The sequence below is a fragment of the Nelumbo nucifera genome, chromosome 2 (genome assembly GCF_055504915.1).
Source record: "Nelumbo nucifera cultivar China Antique chromosome 2, China Antique-T2T, whole genome shotgun sequence".
NCBI classification, from domain to species: Eukaryota; Viridiplantae; Streptophyta; class Magnoliopsida; order Proteales; family Nelumbonaceae; genus Nelumbo; species Nelumbo nucifera.
This window is the reverse complement of record NC_142650.1, coordinates 54,231,539-54,248,419: the sequence shown is the minus strand read 5'-3', so window position 1 is coordinate 54,248,419 and position 16,881 is coordinate 54,231,539. Positions and strand designations below refer to the sequence as shown.

The window sequence follows — 16,881 nt, the reverse complement described above, 5'->3', positions numbered from 1 at the left end:
ACGTGGCATGAGGAAAATGGGAAAAGCGGCAAATTTTTCAAAAGGCGCATGCCTGGGCTAAGGCACGAGGCTCATTAGGCATGCACCTTTTGAATGGGCTGCACCTAGGACCTGGGCGAGGCGCCTACCCTAAAATGCACCTCGCTTGTGCGCCTAGGCGCACCTGAGGCGCGCCTTTTAAATCACTATAAATGAGAGAGGTAGAACCATTAGCAAGGGTAGCTGTTTGGGATGTAGAAGACTGAGAAAGTGAAGAAAACACACTTGGAGTCCCAACCATATGATCAGAGGCTCCAGAGTCAATAATTCAGTGCGAGGGTTTGGATGCCAAGCAAGCCAAACCTGAATGTGCAAGAGTAGCTGTGTTCTGTTGAGAGGATGTTTGAAGAAATTTCTCATACTCTTCATGTGGGACACTCACCATTTCCTTCCTAGAAGCTCCAGTAGATGTGGAGGGTGTCTGATCTACTTGTTGGTTCTCACTCAGTGTTTTAAAAGCGCAAGGGCCAATTTGTGCCTGAATCACAAGGCATAAGGTGAGGCGCACACCTTTTTAAGCAAGGCGCAAAATTACAAAAAAAAGCTAAAAAATTAAAAAACGTCAGAAAATTCAAAAAATGCCAAAAATTTAAAAGAATAATAAACATAATGTTAATAAAAAATATAAACTTAAAATTTAAAATAAATGTTTTAAAAACCTATTATCTAAAATTAAAATGCATAAACATAACATGTAAAGTGTATTCAAATGAAAATTTAAAAATAAAAGCAAATACATAAAGCATTTTCAAGCATGTAAAACCCACAATCTCTTTTTTCACTTAATTGCATTGTTTCAAGTAGCTATTGTGATGTAAAACATATTGCATTCTCGATTCTATGAGTTGCCTTTGTACCATGCCCCTCGAGGCAAGCCCGAACAAGTCTATGTTAGGGTCTGAAATTCTTATTTCTCACATAAAAAATAATGATTTTATAACTTTCATTGCCTTTTAAGAAGATATTTTCTTGCAATGAATGAGTGAACAACATTAGCAGTGCTTAGGTAGTAGTGCATAAATTGGAAAGGCTTCAGAGGGATTTCCTATGGAAAGGTTGGGAGGAGAAAAAGAAAATCCATCTGGTCAGTTGGAAATAGGTTTGTACTCCAAGAGAAAAAAGGTGGTTTGGGGGTGAGAAGTCTGATAACTTTTAACAGAGCTTTAATGGGGAAATGGATTTGGAGATTTGCAAGAGAAAAAGATAGTTGGTGGAGGAGTTTACTTGCAGCCAGATATGAAACAGATAGAGGGGACTGGTGATGGTGTGAATGTTAGAAAACAACTAGTTATTTCCCCCTTGTTCATTTCAGCAGTGCTTAGGTAGTGGTGTGACATTTGATTGTCACTTGGCTCATAATTATATTTGCAATAATGCAAATTGTGCTGTATACTATCTTCTTACAGTACTTTGCTGTGAAAATGTTTTTATATCAATGTTTTGTCATGCTTAGTTCCATAGTTTACTTTCATGTCACTTTGATTGTTTTCTTATGCATGCAGTGTACCTTACTCTTATCATTGATATATAATGGCTTCATTTCCTTTAGATCTTTAAAAATTACATGATGATGGTACAAAATGTAATCTTGATTGAAAATTGAATGATGCCACTTTATTTGTAGGCTTTTTGATTTATCTTCTGGTCTTGAGCAACCAGAGCAGGAATACTATTTACAGCCAGTGCAACCAGGAAAATGCTGCAGTGCTGCATCAACCTGCCCTGTCGCATTTTCGTTTGGTGGTGAACATTTATGGGACAGGTTTAGTGTGAGTTCAGTTATCACGATATTGGAATATCAACTATTGTTTATTATTTGGTTGAAGTATTTAAGCAATCTCTTTACCATTATTTGTTGGTGTTTAACTATGTTTATTAAACATGCAGAAACCTGGTTAAGAAGTAAAAGCATTGTAATTAGAGATTGCAGAAATAAGAAAGAAAAATTAATCTGTCAAAATCTCTGACTTGGTTTTTCTTATTTAATGAAATTTGCAGTTATTTGATAAAAAAACCTCAGACCTGGTGATGAAAACAGTTGATTAGAGTTGCTGTAATCAGTAGAATAGCTTGAAGAGTGAAGTTTTAAGAACCCTTTGAATGTAAAGTTGCATATGAAAGGAGTAAAGAAAACAATTTAGGAATGAAATACTATTTATAAAATAATACCCTTCTTACATTGAATGAATAATTTCCCTTACATAAGAACACAATTCAGGGGTTGGGGGAACATAATAATCTATGGGTTATTCACTTGGAAGCATTCTCAGGTCCCATTAGGGACTAGTAAAGCCTTCAAGTGATATGCTTGATGTACTTCAAAAGAGCAGTAATTGAAAGAGATTTCAAGTTGTTGAAAAAAGGAGATGTTTTCAAGAAAGATCACATTCTGAGAAATCCTTTATAATCTGGGCTATAACCAAGCACATGAAGCAGACTAAGCAAATAACTTAGTATGGTCATAAGGAGGAAGATGCCCAAAACAGCTTCATCTAAACACATGTAGCATAGAAAAAGTTAAGAGGAGATTTGAAAAGAGACTGATGTGGTAGCAGGACAAATTACCAAGAACAGATGATGGAAGAAGATTGATGAGATACACAACAGTGTTGGTTACCTCCACCAAAAAAGTTGTTGGAGCATGGGGATCCACAAGAATGGTCCTAACAACACTCAAAATATGGCCATTTTCGAGTTCAACAACTACATTTTGTTGAGGAGTGCTAGAGCAAGATCTCTGGGGTTGCATACCATGTCACTACAAATAGGTTTGACATTCCCCATCAATATACTCTTCCCCTAAGTATGAATGAAGGGTACAAATAATATCATTAAACTGTGTGGTGACCCTGTTTCTTTTACACTTGCAAATAGTCATTCCAGTCTACGCCCCTTCCCCTTTGAATTAAAGTAGATGAAGGCAAACATCTAGATGAAAAAAGTGAATCAAGTTTTTTTGCAAAAAGATGGCCTAAACAATGATGTCATAGGTTCCAATCTTTATTACAAGACAAAAACCGGATACTAGCAGTAGTAGAAAATAAGCAATAAGAACTAGTAGCAAGAGAAGTTGGCTTATTCTGAAATCCCAGTGCAAATAGTTGTCCCAATCTACGTCCCTTCCCTTCACCTCCTAATGTGCTGGTTCTGTATCAAACATCCATCTTGTGAGAAAGTGACAGTATGACCATGCTCAACAAGTTAACCAATAGATATTATATTAGTGGTAAGTTTGGGAACAAACAAAGTTTAAGGCAATAAGAAGGGGGAAGAGTAAGAGTAGATCATTACAGCTAACTATACCAAGTTTCTCATTGTCGGCTGTAATTATATGCTTATTAGATGTGAAGGGGTAAGAAGACTGACCACAAGTGGCCCCAATCATATAATTGGAGGTGCCAGAATCTACGATATGCTGATACAAAGATGACTAGCAGATGAACAACAATTGGTAAACCCACCAGACATGCCAAAAGCAGAAAAAGCAGAGGAAATTGTTGATGACATGAGTTTCCAAATCTTCTCTCCAGTCATAACACTAGAAGCATCTCCCTTTATCAGAGCAGTAGATGATGATGTGGCATCTGATCCCTTAACCGAAGTCTGATAGGCCCTGTGTTGATTTTTCTTCTCTGATATCATGTCAGTGCAGTTCAAACAAGAGAAGACAAACAGATTTGTGGTGTGTCCAGTGAATCGACCACACCAAGAGAAAGGTATTTGTATTAAAAAGAAATAAAAGGACAATTCTGTCCTTATGTTACAAGAAGTAAAATTACACTAACACAACAAAAGAATAAAAGAATGTGTACAAGAACTAGTAAAATTACAACTTTAACCCTCACTGTCTCTACAGTTTAATTAAGTGGCAAGGTCCACAAATGCACATTTAGGTAGCTGGCTAGAGTGGGTGTGGGAGAGAGTCTGTATTGAGGTACACCAATTCTGAGCTTCATTGTACAACAATTTCAGAATCTAGATCACTGAGATTTAATATCTGCTCTCTGTTGCTTGTCTCCCTATATATATTTTCTTTGCAGTTCTGAGAGTCTATTTATCACCTCTGTGTCTCTTGCTCTTTTTAAGATTTTGGAGCATTTTTTTCTCTCTATTTGGTTTTTAGTGGCATGTAGGGGTGATCACAGGCCAGGCTTAGCACCTTTGGCCAGGACTAGAAAATTGAATATATTATATTTAGTATATATATGATATACAATATATGCATATAATAAATGATGTGATATATAATATACACATTATGTGCTCCAGGTTGGCCCCGGCCTAGACACAAAACTTAGGCCAAGCTTAAACATTGTGGGCTGGTCTAGAAATGATCACCCCTAGTGGCAGGTTGCAGCTGACTTTGTGAACATTTTCTCTACTTTCTCCTCTCCAACAATCAAAAGAGGGAAGATCATGTGGAGGTGTACTGGATCTGCTATTCTATGGTCAATTTGGGAGGAGAGGAATGCTAGAGTTTTCGAAGACAAGAAGCGTTATCCAGAGACATTGACAAATATCATAAATTTCAGAGTGGCCTATTGGACTCTTACTAAGGATGAGTTTACCGATTTTTTAGTTGATGATGTTACGAGGGTTGCAAGCCACTGCAGGATCTTCTAGTAGATGGCAGATTCATGTACAGAATTTGTCCCTTCCAAGGAGCTATGAAGTTGATGACTGTTCTTTGGGAAGTCCAGGGAATTCGGGATTATTGGTGCGATTAGAGGCTCTAATGGAAAGATTCTTTGTGTCTACTCAGATCCATCTGGTGATGTGATTGCTATTAGTGCAGAAATTGTACCTTTATTGCAAGGGTTGAGACAAATGTATTCTTCAGATTTCTCAAGATTGGAAGCAGATGGAGATTTAGAGACTGTTATTAGTTGGATGAATGGTGAGGAGGGTCTCTGGCAGATGTGTTATTTTATAAGACAAGCTAGAGACCTTTCATCTAGGGTGATCATCTCATTCATCTATATCAGGAGATTACTAATGAATTGGATGATAGTTTTGCTAGATCTAGAGTAGATAGAATAAAGATATATTTAGGAGCCTCAATTCCTTAGGGACTAGTTAAAATATATGTAATGGGACTGCTTTATTGATGTTAGGGTATAAGAATAGGGTTCAGCCTGTTTTCTGAGCTCTATTTCTTTCTTCTTATCATTGTATTTCTCTTTTCTTGTCTTTATTAACAGAAATTTTGTTTTACTGAAAAAAGGTAAAAACAATTCCGGGTAGCCTGTACAATATATTGGACAGTTTATGGATGGTCAGCCTTGATTGGTTTGTTGGACCTGCAGCCCCTTCTGGCAGCAGGGCTGATGAGAGGCTTCAGTAGAGGAGCTATTCTAAGGAAGATTTGTCCCTTTGCCATCAGTTGGTGTCTGTGGCAAGACAGAAACAGCAGAATTTTCAGAGATACAACATGCAAATGTGTCATTTTTTGTTTTTGATCAGCAAGTGTATCATTAGAACATTTGAAAGGCAAGATTGAGCATCAGCTGGTCTTTTGGGCTTGAGCTTACAAGGAATTTTATAATTATAATTTCTCTCTCTCTCTCTCTCTCTCTTTCTAATCAGTGGTATAGTATTATATTTATTCTGATGTAAATCCCAGGCAGCTTTTGATGTAAAGGTATGCTTCCCGGTTGGTTTCAATAGCAGTCTTTCTTTTTGTATAGTTTTTTTGGAGGGTCCTTTCCCCTCCCTTTATTACAAATATCCATCTTTCAAAAAAAACATCTTTGCTGCTCTAGGGAAGAAACAAAGTGGGGAACTTACTGTCTCTCACTTGTGACATTGAAGAGCATTTCCATCAATGTGACACCCATTTGCCTACCATTTCAATTTCTTGATTTGCATGAGTAAAATATTCAACCGTTCAACAATGAAGAAAAACCTTATCCCTTAATTCTCTTCAAGATCCAATGCCACCTATTTGTATCTACCATCCATGAGGACTGATGTGACATTGTTCCTCAGCCTCTTGAGACTACCTTTCTCACATAGCTAACTAATTGAACATCCAAATCACCAAAAGACACATGAAATGACAAATCTGATGCACTGTGGATCTGTTGATTCTGTTGCAAGATAAATGCTACCAGGTCTGGACTTGGTTGCATGAAAATTAATATGGTGTTCTCAATTTCTACTAACATTTGTTATGACATCTTACTTTACTAATCATCTGTTCATTAATTATATGGTAGGTGTTATAATGGAAATATGCTTAGATTGCCATACCATATATTAATGATGAATTCTTTATGTGCCATTATGCAGGTATTTATTTTATTTTCTGATGGTTCTATCTACATTCTTTGCCCAGTTGTTCCTTTTGGGAGGTATTCCAGCATCACTTGAATCATTTGCTACTATGCTGATCATCCTAAAGGATACTTTAGACCCGTTTTGTATATGTTTTTTTTTTATTAAATGCCAACTGAAGTTGAGTCTTTTATTCTGTCAGTATCTACAGATGGGAAGCTATTGGAGAAATATATAATGATGCTCAAGCATTTGGGCTGAAATCATCTAACTCAAGAGCTGTTAGTAATTCTAGTCTGGCTATTGCATGGTTGGAAACCACATTTCCTGAATTATCTCACCAAGAAATGGAAGGATGTAATTTTCCAGCACTCAAAGCTCATCCATATGCACCTTTTGATGCATCCCTTACATTGCAGGTGCTTTTCTCCTTGAATAGTGCAGTAGAACTTCTATGGTTACACATGTGGGAATTTGGTCCTATGTTAGTTTATGCATCTATCTTTAGCTGCTATGAGCTATGTTAGATGAAATGCTAAATTTTTTTCCTACGTTATTCATTAATTTACAGTATTAATGGATGATCATGTTAAACTGTTTGCCGAGGAGCTGGCTAGGGTACTTTATCATTGCTTAAGGGATATAATTAGCTCTTGTCTTATTCCTATGATGATGTGGCTGTAACCTCTGTTGTCATAGTTTGGATATTGACTGAATTAATTTAATGCCAATCACAAAAGCAATGTAATTATTGGCTTCGTGAGAATTCAACTTCTAAGATGGATTTTTCTTTAATATTACTAGATACTCTTTAGGCCAAATTGTTGGCTTACCATGGGGTTAGACCAATCAAATAGATTGAACTGAATGACTCCCATTTCAGTATTTATCAATGTTTAGACAACTGGACCAAAGGTAGAACTATTTTCCCCTCTAGGTCATGGTTCATCGGTTCAACCGGCTAGGTGAGCCCAGTCAAACCGTGACATCATCATATATGTAATTATTATATGTAACATGCATAATTATATGATATGTACATAATAATATTAATCATATACATGTATACAAAATGCAGTTTTTGTTGTAGTTTAGCATTTTTAATATAAAAAATTAGGAGTTCAGGCAAAAAATGCACTTTTTGGAAAAATAGAGGGGGCAAGGTGCCTTTGGTTCCTTGGAATGCCTAGATCGTAAAAAAAACCCAAAATAAAAAAATGTCACCCTAATTGAACAATTGATCTCAAAAACCTCCAGAAGTTTGCATATTAGGTAAAATAAAATGATAACAAATTGGCTGGTTTTGTGAAACCAGGACCAGTCCACCAGTTCTTCAGTTGGATCAATTGGTTTGCCAGTTTTTGCTGCTTTTTTATCACCTCCGGTTTTTGGGGTATGAGTGTATGACCGAACTAGCCGGTGTTCATGGGTCTGATCCCGATTCTCTAAACACTGGTATTTGTTGTATTTATTATAGTTTATAGAAAACATGATTCTTGATAGAGCACAATGGTGCGACAAGATTTACGTGCCAACCTCAAATGGCTGGGATTAAGGCTAAGCTTAGTTGAGTTTGAGTTTGAGGTTTAATAACATCTAGAATTACATTTAGGATGGATGACAATAGAATTTAAAACCTTCTCCTTGTGGCCTTTTTTTTTCCTGCACATCCTTTTCTGATACCCTAGTCCTTTCAGTTTCAAAGGGGAACCTTTCCGGCAAAAGAGATTTGGAGCAAACCGATAGATACCTCCTAAGGTATAATCCTTCTATTGGGAAGCTTTCCGTTGGATGCAGGTTGGCTCTCCACAAGATATTACCACACTATTTAGCCCAAACTTTTTCAGACAAACAAAAAAGAGGGGAAGACTATTATGGAAGTCAGCCAGGGCAGCAACTATTTGGACAAATAGGGAAGAAAGAAATGAAAGAATCTTCAAGGAAAGGTGTAGGAGTTTAAAAGATATTATAGAGGTCATAAAGATAAAAATTGCTCACTAGGTAAAAAATTTGGAAGCATTCCAAGTGGTGACAGTAGGTGATATTCCTAAGAGCCTGGAATGAAGTAGCAAGCTCTGCCTTTATGAAAGACAAAATAATAATGGACTGGAAGCCTTCTCCAGTTCGCCATATGAATTTTGTTTCGCCAATCCATTCTATTTAAATCCATATCTACTGTTAAATAATTAGTGCTTAAATCATTTATTAATTGGAAGCTTCCTCCAATTAATAAAATAAAATTGAACTTGGATGGGAGCGCTTTGGGAAATCCAGGATTATCAGGAACTGGAGGTGTGTTCAGGGATGCGATGGGAAAAGTGGTGGCATTGTTCTCTGGGCCAATTGGAGTAGGGGACTCTGCAAGAGCTGAAGTTTAAACTTACACCAAGGAATGAAGATAGCAAAGCAATTTGGATTTCAGCATGTGAAGATTGAGGGTGACTCAAAATTGGTAATCTCTTGGATGAATGGCAGAAGCCCAGGTTTGTGGATATACAAACATGTTAAAGAAAATGGCAAATGGGATGGCTGATTTCTTTGCTAAACAAGGGGTGTATAGGGAAATTTTTAGGCAGATTTTTGGGGTTTGAATACATTTGTAACAGAAATCCGCTGTAATTATTTCTTTTTGAACTGACTGAAATGAACTGAATACTGATAAAAAATGATGCAACTAGAGGTTCACCACCAAACAAAGTCAATGAGAAAAACAAAAAGCAAGTAATGCAGCAGGTGAAGGAAGAATATAGTAGCAAGCTACAATTCAATTCATAATGTGCAAATTCAATCAAATAATCCCTGCCTTATCTTCATATACCAATATACCATTAAATCAGGTTTGGATTAATTCCTGTGGTACATTCAATGGCCCCTACTTTCAAAGGAAACACCCACAAAATGGGTAGCCACAGATGCAACTATAGGAGAATGGCAAGCTGTGGTTAGTCATATAAGACAGTAGGGATGTCAGTAGGTAGGGTTTAGTGGTAAACCCATTATTATAGGGCCTGGTCAGGCTTGACCAGGTTTTGGGTTGGGGGTGACCTGTTGACGTAGTAGCATTTAAACATTTGCAAATATAGCAGTGATTGAGTCTAGGTATACTATTTATGGGACAACTCAGGACAGGCCTGGGTTAGAGTAATTTTTTGCCAAACCTGATCCATTGACATCCCTTACGGTAGGTAACAGCATAGTTGTCAAGGCGACGCCCTTTGAGGCTCGCCTTGCCTAATCGCCAAACAGTTTTGTACTATGTATTATAAAATACTTTTTTATTCTTTATTTTTTGACATTATAGTTATAAATAGGCACTATTAAACTAAAATATTCATTTTTTGTCTTTATATACTGATTTCTTTTTATTATTTTCTTATTTGTTAAGGTTTAATCAATAAACATTGCTAAATGCTGTATTGAACCCCCAAAGATTTTAAAACCTGAACCAATAAGTAAGGAAGAACTTAAAATTTTGTCCAATCAACACATTTTCTTTTCTTCTTTTCGTATAACAAAAGTAAGGGTTCAGCCCTTATATTTTTTGAATTTTCTTTTCCTTCTTTTTCTTCTCGTGAATATGTTGGTTTTCTATACTTTAACATGAACTCTATACTTTTCTTATGAAAATTATGAATAATTATTAAGGAAATATGGTTATGGTACCTAGGGAACTACCCTAGGTTCTTATGTTTTCTACATAAAAAATCCACCGCCTAGGCGACTAGGCGACAAGGTGCCCCCCTGTTGCCTAGCCTCACCTTGGTGCCTTGAAAACTATGGGTAGCAGAAGAATAGGAAGCACCCAAGAGTGGTTCCATCAAGCTTAATTTTGATGGATGTTCTTTGAGTAACCCAGGCCAGTTGGGGGGAGGTGAATTTAGAGGGATGATGGCAAATTGTTCCCAATCTGTTCAGGAGCAATCAGTGTCGGAAATGCAATACAAGAAGAAACCTTGTCTCTTCTTCTTCAAGGTCTAAAACTTGGTTTTCTTTGGGCTTTGAATGAGTAATTGTGGAAGGAGACTCTCAAGTTGGGCACTGGGCACTTAGATACTTGATTTGAGAAGTGCAACTGGTAGCATCCCCATTGAATAGTGACTGTTCATAGGCACACTATAGGTACATAAATTACAGTTACAATACACCTGCACACACACACACACACGCTCATCACCATCATCATCATCATTAAGCTTTATCTCAACTATATGGGTGGGCTACATGAATCCAGTTTCACCATTTCATTCTGTTCAGTGCCATATCCATTGGGACTAGACCTGTTCATAGGCTGGGCAACCCGACGTGCTGGCCAGCCTGTTCTATATTGGACTTGGACAAATTTTTAAGCCTGTGGGGTTGGGCTTTCTCAAATAAACCTGGCCCAAGCCCGAGCTGGCTTGATAATACTATATATAACAAAAAATATAATATATTAATAATATTATTAGTAGCAAAAAAGCATTATGCAATATTCTATATATTATAATATATAGAATATTGTATAATATATTATTAATAAAATATAATTCATATATTATAAAATTTCTGTTCAGGTCGGGCTTTGGGATTTATATAGGGCCAGGCTTGGGCTCGGGCCTAGTCACCTTTTGTTTATAAAGAGGCAAAGCCTGGCTATGAACAGGTCTGGTTTTGGGCCTAGTCTAGACCTGTTCACAGGCTGGGTTTCAGGCCAGGTCCATTCAAAGTTTGGCAAAAGCCCAGCCTGAGCTCTGACCATGACTTGCTCACTAAATAAACATAGAATGAAGCTTTACTGTGATGATAGTTAAAATAATTACTAATAAAGTAAGACTAAAGACCACAAAAGTAGTCATTTACTCTTACTGTAATCCCCCATCACCACAATAGTCGTAATCAGGTATTGCATTAAAATACTTAATTAGGCCCTTCTGCATAAAAAAATCAATTTATACTCATTGCATGATAGCTAATAATAAGAGGAATAATTAATTTAAATGATCTGATCTTTTTCATCAACAATCAATGGTTGCCACCCATGAGAAGGGAAATTCCCTTCTTCCTCTCTACTATAATTGTGTTTTAATAAAAGATTTTATTAATTGAGAAGAGAGAGAAAGAAACAAAATCTTCTCTTGGGTAGCCTTGGCTACCCCCCCCCCCCATTACAACTTAACAAACTAAAATACTTAGAATTTTCAATTAAAATCTTCTCTTGTGTCCTGTTGACACCTTGCTTTGCTAACTGATCTGCTAGATATTAGACGACCTTGGGATCCAATAGAATAACAATTGCATGTTCCTTGACTGTCTTCTAAACTTTTTGGTTTCATTTCTGAAGTTCCATGGAGCCTTTTCATTTTGTTTCAACCAGCTTATGACTACTTTTGAGTTTCCTTCAACTATTAACTCTCTCACCCCTATATCTGATACTTTTTGCATCCCAAACACCACTGCACTCATTTCAGCTATTGTGGAATCCCCAGTGCCAAGAGGGCCTGAATATATTATCAAGATTATTCCACTTTTGTTTCTTATCACCCCTCCTATAACAGAGGAACCTGGATTACCTTAGCTACTTTCATCAAAGTTTAATTTAATGAAGCCATTCTCAAGTGGATTCCATGACCTTAAAATTTTCTTCTTTGAAGAGGATGAAGCTGCAATTATCCCTCACTTTCTGATTACATCATCAAAGGTAAGTCTGAGAACAAACTCAAAGCGTTAACCCAATGTGCCACCTTTACCATAATCCCTTGTATAAAAGCTTACTTGCTTCTTTTCTTCTCATCAAAGATTCTTATATTTCTTTCCTCCGAAATTGTCCAAATCACTGCTGCCCTCATGCATCTCCATAATACTCTCCCCCTCCTTTTTGGCAATCTGAAAGTAGAAGGATCAAACAACCTATCCAAACTATTTGGGGTGTTCCACCTGCATCCAAAGAGAGAAAAAAACTAATCCCAGATACAGAAAGAAAAGGGGAAGGAAATAAGATGATAAGCAATTTCACCATTAGATTCCCACAATTAACACCAATACTAGTTCAATATATTCATTTTCCATCTACTGGCACAGAAAGAGAAACGGTTTGTGTTTTATGTTGGAAACTGCCTTGTCTGGAAATGTTCAGCAAATGTCCTCTGTGTATCAGTTTTTCCTCATGTTGCTGACAAGAATTTACCTTTTCTTTCTTTTGTTTTGATCCAATGCACATCAGTTTTTCTTGTTGCTAAAGGTTTTTTTCTGCATGCTAATCTCACACTGATGTCAGTAACTTTTTTGTTTACTGTTATAAGGGGACTAAGAAATCTTTTTCTTTCAGGGGCCTCTCCGTAAAGTATGCCATGGTGAGGAAGAGGAAGATTCTGGAGTTCGAGGTGCAGTATGTGAAGGTCATGCAGTGGGTTTTCTTTATAATTCAATCAGCAAGGATTCAGTTTTGGTAACTGCCTGGAGCAGTGGACAGTTGCAGATAGATGCCCTAGCTGATGAAATCCAACCAGTCTGGAATCTTGATAATCGGCCTCGAATTTCTGTTGATTCTCATGATCATATCATTGGACTTGCCATGATTTGTGAATCAAACCCAGAGGAGTTTTCTATTGTGAAGTTCGACCAGCCACTAGATCACACAGTTTGGTTAGGACATCCACCCCCTCTATTGAGACTGGCTGTTGTGGATTTGGCTTTACCTAGGAAGGTAGATTATGGATCTCTTCTTTCATTGTTTGCTGATCCCCTTATCCCAGAGAGAATATATTGTGTCCATGGTGGTGGAATAGACTCAATAGTGCTCCATTTTCTCCCATTTACTAGTCAGATAAATGGGAAGGATGAATCCATGGGGGTTCCTTCTGTGCATCCTGTTCTTAATACTTGTCTGGAGGAAAGCTCCTCTCCATCTCCTCTTTGGGGTTTTGTAGCACTGGCAGATTCATTTGGGTATTCATGGATTGTTGCAGTCACCTTATCTCAAGAATGTATTGTGCTAGAAATGAAGAGTTGGAATGTGTTGCTTCCCCTTCATGTTGATGTGGGCAAGAAACAGATTGGTTCAGAAGAGATTCCAGAAGTAGACACTCCTGATATTATAAGCAAAGAGCTCCTTAGCATCCCTAAGGTGGATTTTGTTCCTCAGGCTTCACCTAACCTGCGCTCCATGACTGCTGATTCGATTGAAGGCCGATCAACGCTTCATAGATACTTCAAACTCTTCCATGAAAATTATGTGGAGTATGCACACAAGGTAAATAAATGACTCAATTCATGTCAAATATTCTTTGTTATCCTAATGGTTCACTTCTGATGAGAAAGCCAATTTCATCTAATTAACCCTTATCATTGTGATATGATTATCTTCAAATAAGGTGTCTAGTCTTAATGGTACTGAACTACTGATTCTGATATCAAGTCAATACAAGATGCTTAGGTGTTTTTTTCTTATTTTGAATGGTAAAAAGATGCAACTTCATATTATAATGGAGGAAGAGATGCTGTCATGAAGGATTGCTGATACAACTGATGATCCTGATCAAAAAGCAATAATTTCAAGTACTATATATTTACCAAAACTGAACTAATTCCTTCTCCATGATAATTCTGTCACTGGTTACTGAAGTGATGACTTTGGAAACCTTCAAACTCCTTGTTAATGCTAGCCCAAAGGATAAGAATCATCTTCACCTTCTCTATCATAGCTTTTTTTGTAACCATCTTTATCATAAAAATTCTGCTATTGTGTTCAGACCAAATTGACCAACAAAGGGCCGATTGAATACACTTCCAAAGTATGATACAACTCCTGCTAAAACCTTTGAAGGGACAGAAAGAGGTAAGGGTAGATATATCCTTTGGAGCCCCCAATTAAACTCCAAACAACTGCAAGAAGTGAGCCCAAATGCTCTATAATAGATTGTAGTGATGCATAGGTTCTTTAGTCCTCACTCAAGCAACTCTTATTATCCAGCACCATACTCTTAGACAGTAGGTGATTAATTGTTAAGAACTCTGTCCAAAATCACAGTCCATAAGATACTTGGAAGGAACACCGGCATTTCTTATCCACTTCTCTCGTATGTCTGCATCCCACTGCTCTATTAACTTCTTGTAAAAAGACCAACAGAGAACAGATCTGAACTCTCAGTTGTCTGCCATCTCCGGTCTTGAGTATTATTTGTGGATTTCCCTGGTTGATCTCCCTGAGTACTTGGGTGTTGGTTACTTGGGGACAGTCTGGACCTTGTTTGGAGTAGTCCTTGTTTTTTATAAATTTACAAATGACTGTTTCTCAAATAAAAATGATGCATAGGAGAGGCCTTCTTTGGTGTTGAGTGAGCCTTTTGCTCATTTTCTCATATATGCAGCCTTAACCCCCCCGGCCCGGCAAACCCACATGAGAAAACTTGACCATGTGCTGCCTAAGCTGCACCGCTTTTGGAGTGGATGTCTTGTTTTCTGAAGCTCTCTTCTTAACATTTTTAGGTCTTCTTTGAACTCAAACATCACAGCGCTCAGCTGAAGAGAATTATAGATGATCAGCATTCTCGTTTACATGAAGCACAGCAGAGGCTTATGAATGTTGAGGAGAAACAGCCAAAGTTGGATGATCGGGTAAATCATGCAGTTCAGGTGCATAGATTTCTGGAAGAGCGTTTATTGCGCTTGAGAAACTTGCCTGGGCCCCATAAGAAATCATTATCTAGAGCAGAACGCCAGTTCAAGACAGAACTAGGTACTTGAGTTATTTTATCTGATGCAATCCATTTCTGTTGCTTCACTAAAGATGAATTTTCATAAATTGATATTTCATTTTATGTCTATTGCTGCTGCAGAAAACCTTCAAGATCTGGAGCTGGAAGCTTTGCGTTCTTCTATTAAAGCTCTAAATACAAGGTTGAAGAGGTATGCTCAATCTCCTCAAGGCAGTGCATCAATAATGCCTACGAGGAAGGCCCATGTGCCTGATTCCCAGGTCTCCCACCTAAGATCATTGGTTGAGAAGCTTTCACTCGTCAATACTGACAATTCAAAAAAGGTCAAGCTTGTTGAATCTGCATTGAGGAGTCAAGAGAGTGGCAAGAGATATGATATGCATCTGCAGCCATAGCTAACTTTTTTGAACTGCCTGGGTTGCAAAGTCTATTTGAGTCTGTTAAAGGGAGGCGGGCATGACTGGCAAGATTTGTGAGTTGCTGCAAATGCCAATATTGTAAATCATTTCTTTACTATTAGTTACAGTTGAAAAGTGTGATAATGAATTCCGTTGTTGTAGGGCCTTCAATAAACCAAACCATACATATTAGCAGACAGCCCAGTAGTGTATCTTGAACTGTTTCTTCTCATTATTAGCAGCGAGCACCAAAGGGATGTACCACCGCCTCTTTGTATTATATGCGTATCTTGAACTGTTTATTCCCTTACTAAGCGAAGGGTGCTCTTTTTTTTTTAAAAAAAAAAAAACCTTGGCTACAAGAACCGGAGGGCAAGGTTCAAAATATAGACGTATCGTATTGGGGGCTTCCCGATACGCCTCAACAGAGGGTGTATCAGGGTTTTGACCGATTCAGGGGTGGATGGATCTAAAACCGGCCCCTCTGAACCGGATTTGAAAAAAAAAATAAAAAAAAGCTATCTATACTGTCCAATATGCTTTTACTCGAGCGTATTGATATTTTAAACCTTGTCAGAGGGCTAATCAAGCAGCAGAGCCATAGGCAATATATGATTATGGCAAATGCTAAGATGGTTTCCACCTTCCAGGATAATGGTGAGCCTAAGCAGCTGAAATGCTTCCTACTGAATTCAACATTTGGAGGGAAGGGTGAAACTCTCTCAGTTTGGACTGCACTTGAACGTTTGATATCCAACTGGACCAACTCTTATTTTATTCTTATCCTGAGTTCTGACCACTAATGGAAAATAAAGAAGGAAAATTATCATCGGGAGCAGAGTTGTGGCCATTGTAACGTTCAAAGTATTGTTACATATTGCATTGCATCATCGATACGTGAAATAGAAATACATAGAAATGATAGTTGACAAAGGCTTGCCATGCCAAGACCTACATGCTTGATAACCTCACCATCAAGAAGTATTTTGGTTTTGTAGCATTGGCATTGATTGAGGAAAAATCCAGAGCAGGAGCAATACCAGTTACTATGCAATTTGGGGCCTCATTTCACTCTAGATATAAATGAATTCAAAACTTCAAACGTAATACTTTCGGTAGTTCAAGGGCATGGTAAATCCAAAGTATAGATGCATCAAAACCAAAATATAGTTCAAATTTAACTTCTATGACCTGGCACCAAAACCAAAGTATAGATGCTAACAAAAATTGTGACATGATGCCTTTCATTGTTGGAACTTGGAAGTTGAGTACCTTGGTGGTTTAATTATGACGTGCCCCACATTTCATCCCGATTGGAATAGTCCAATTGCAAAATTATAACCTTAGCTAATCACCGGATTTTGAGTTGACAACTATGATTATTGGGAGACTCATAAAGTCATAATCTGAAGTTCCCATGAATGTCGATTAAAATGATAATTCAGCCCCCATCAAATCCTATAAAGTTTCCCATG

General features: G+C 37.5%; 1 protein-coding gene across 3 annotated transcripts in view; it reads left to right on the top strand.

Moving 5' to 3' along the window:
* Positions 1–15,686, top strand: part of MOS7 (nuclear pore complex protein-like protein) — a 31,462-nt gene extending 15,776 nt beyond the window's left edge. For all 3 annotated transcript variants that reach the window (XM_010264543.3, XM_010264545.3, XM_088899317.1), the window contains 6 exons: positions 1,664–1,808; positions 6,331–6,392; positions 6,518–6,734; positions 12,620–13,543; positions 14,779–15,028; positions 15,129–15,686. In XM_010264543.3, coding sequence (XP_010262845.1) covers positions 1,664–1,808; positions 6,331–6,392; positions 6,518–6,734; positions 12,620–13,543; positions 14,779–15,028; positions 15,129–15,403 — 1,873 coding nt within the window. In that variant the 3' untranslated portion in view covers positions 15,404–15,686. The remainder of the gene's footprint in view (positions 1–1,663; positions 1,809–6,330; positions 6,393–6,517; positions 6,735–12,619; positions 13,544–14,778; positions 15,029–15,128) is intronic.
* Positions 15,687–16,881: the final 1,195 nt, after the last annotated feature.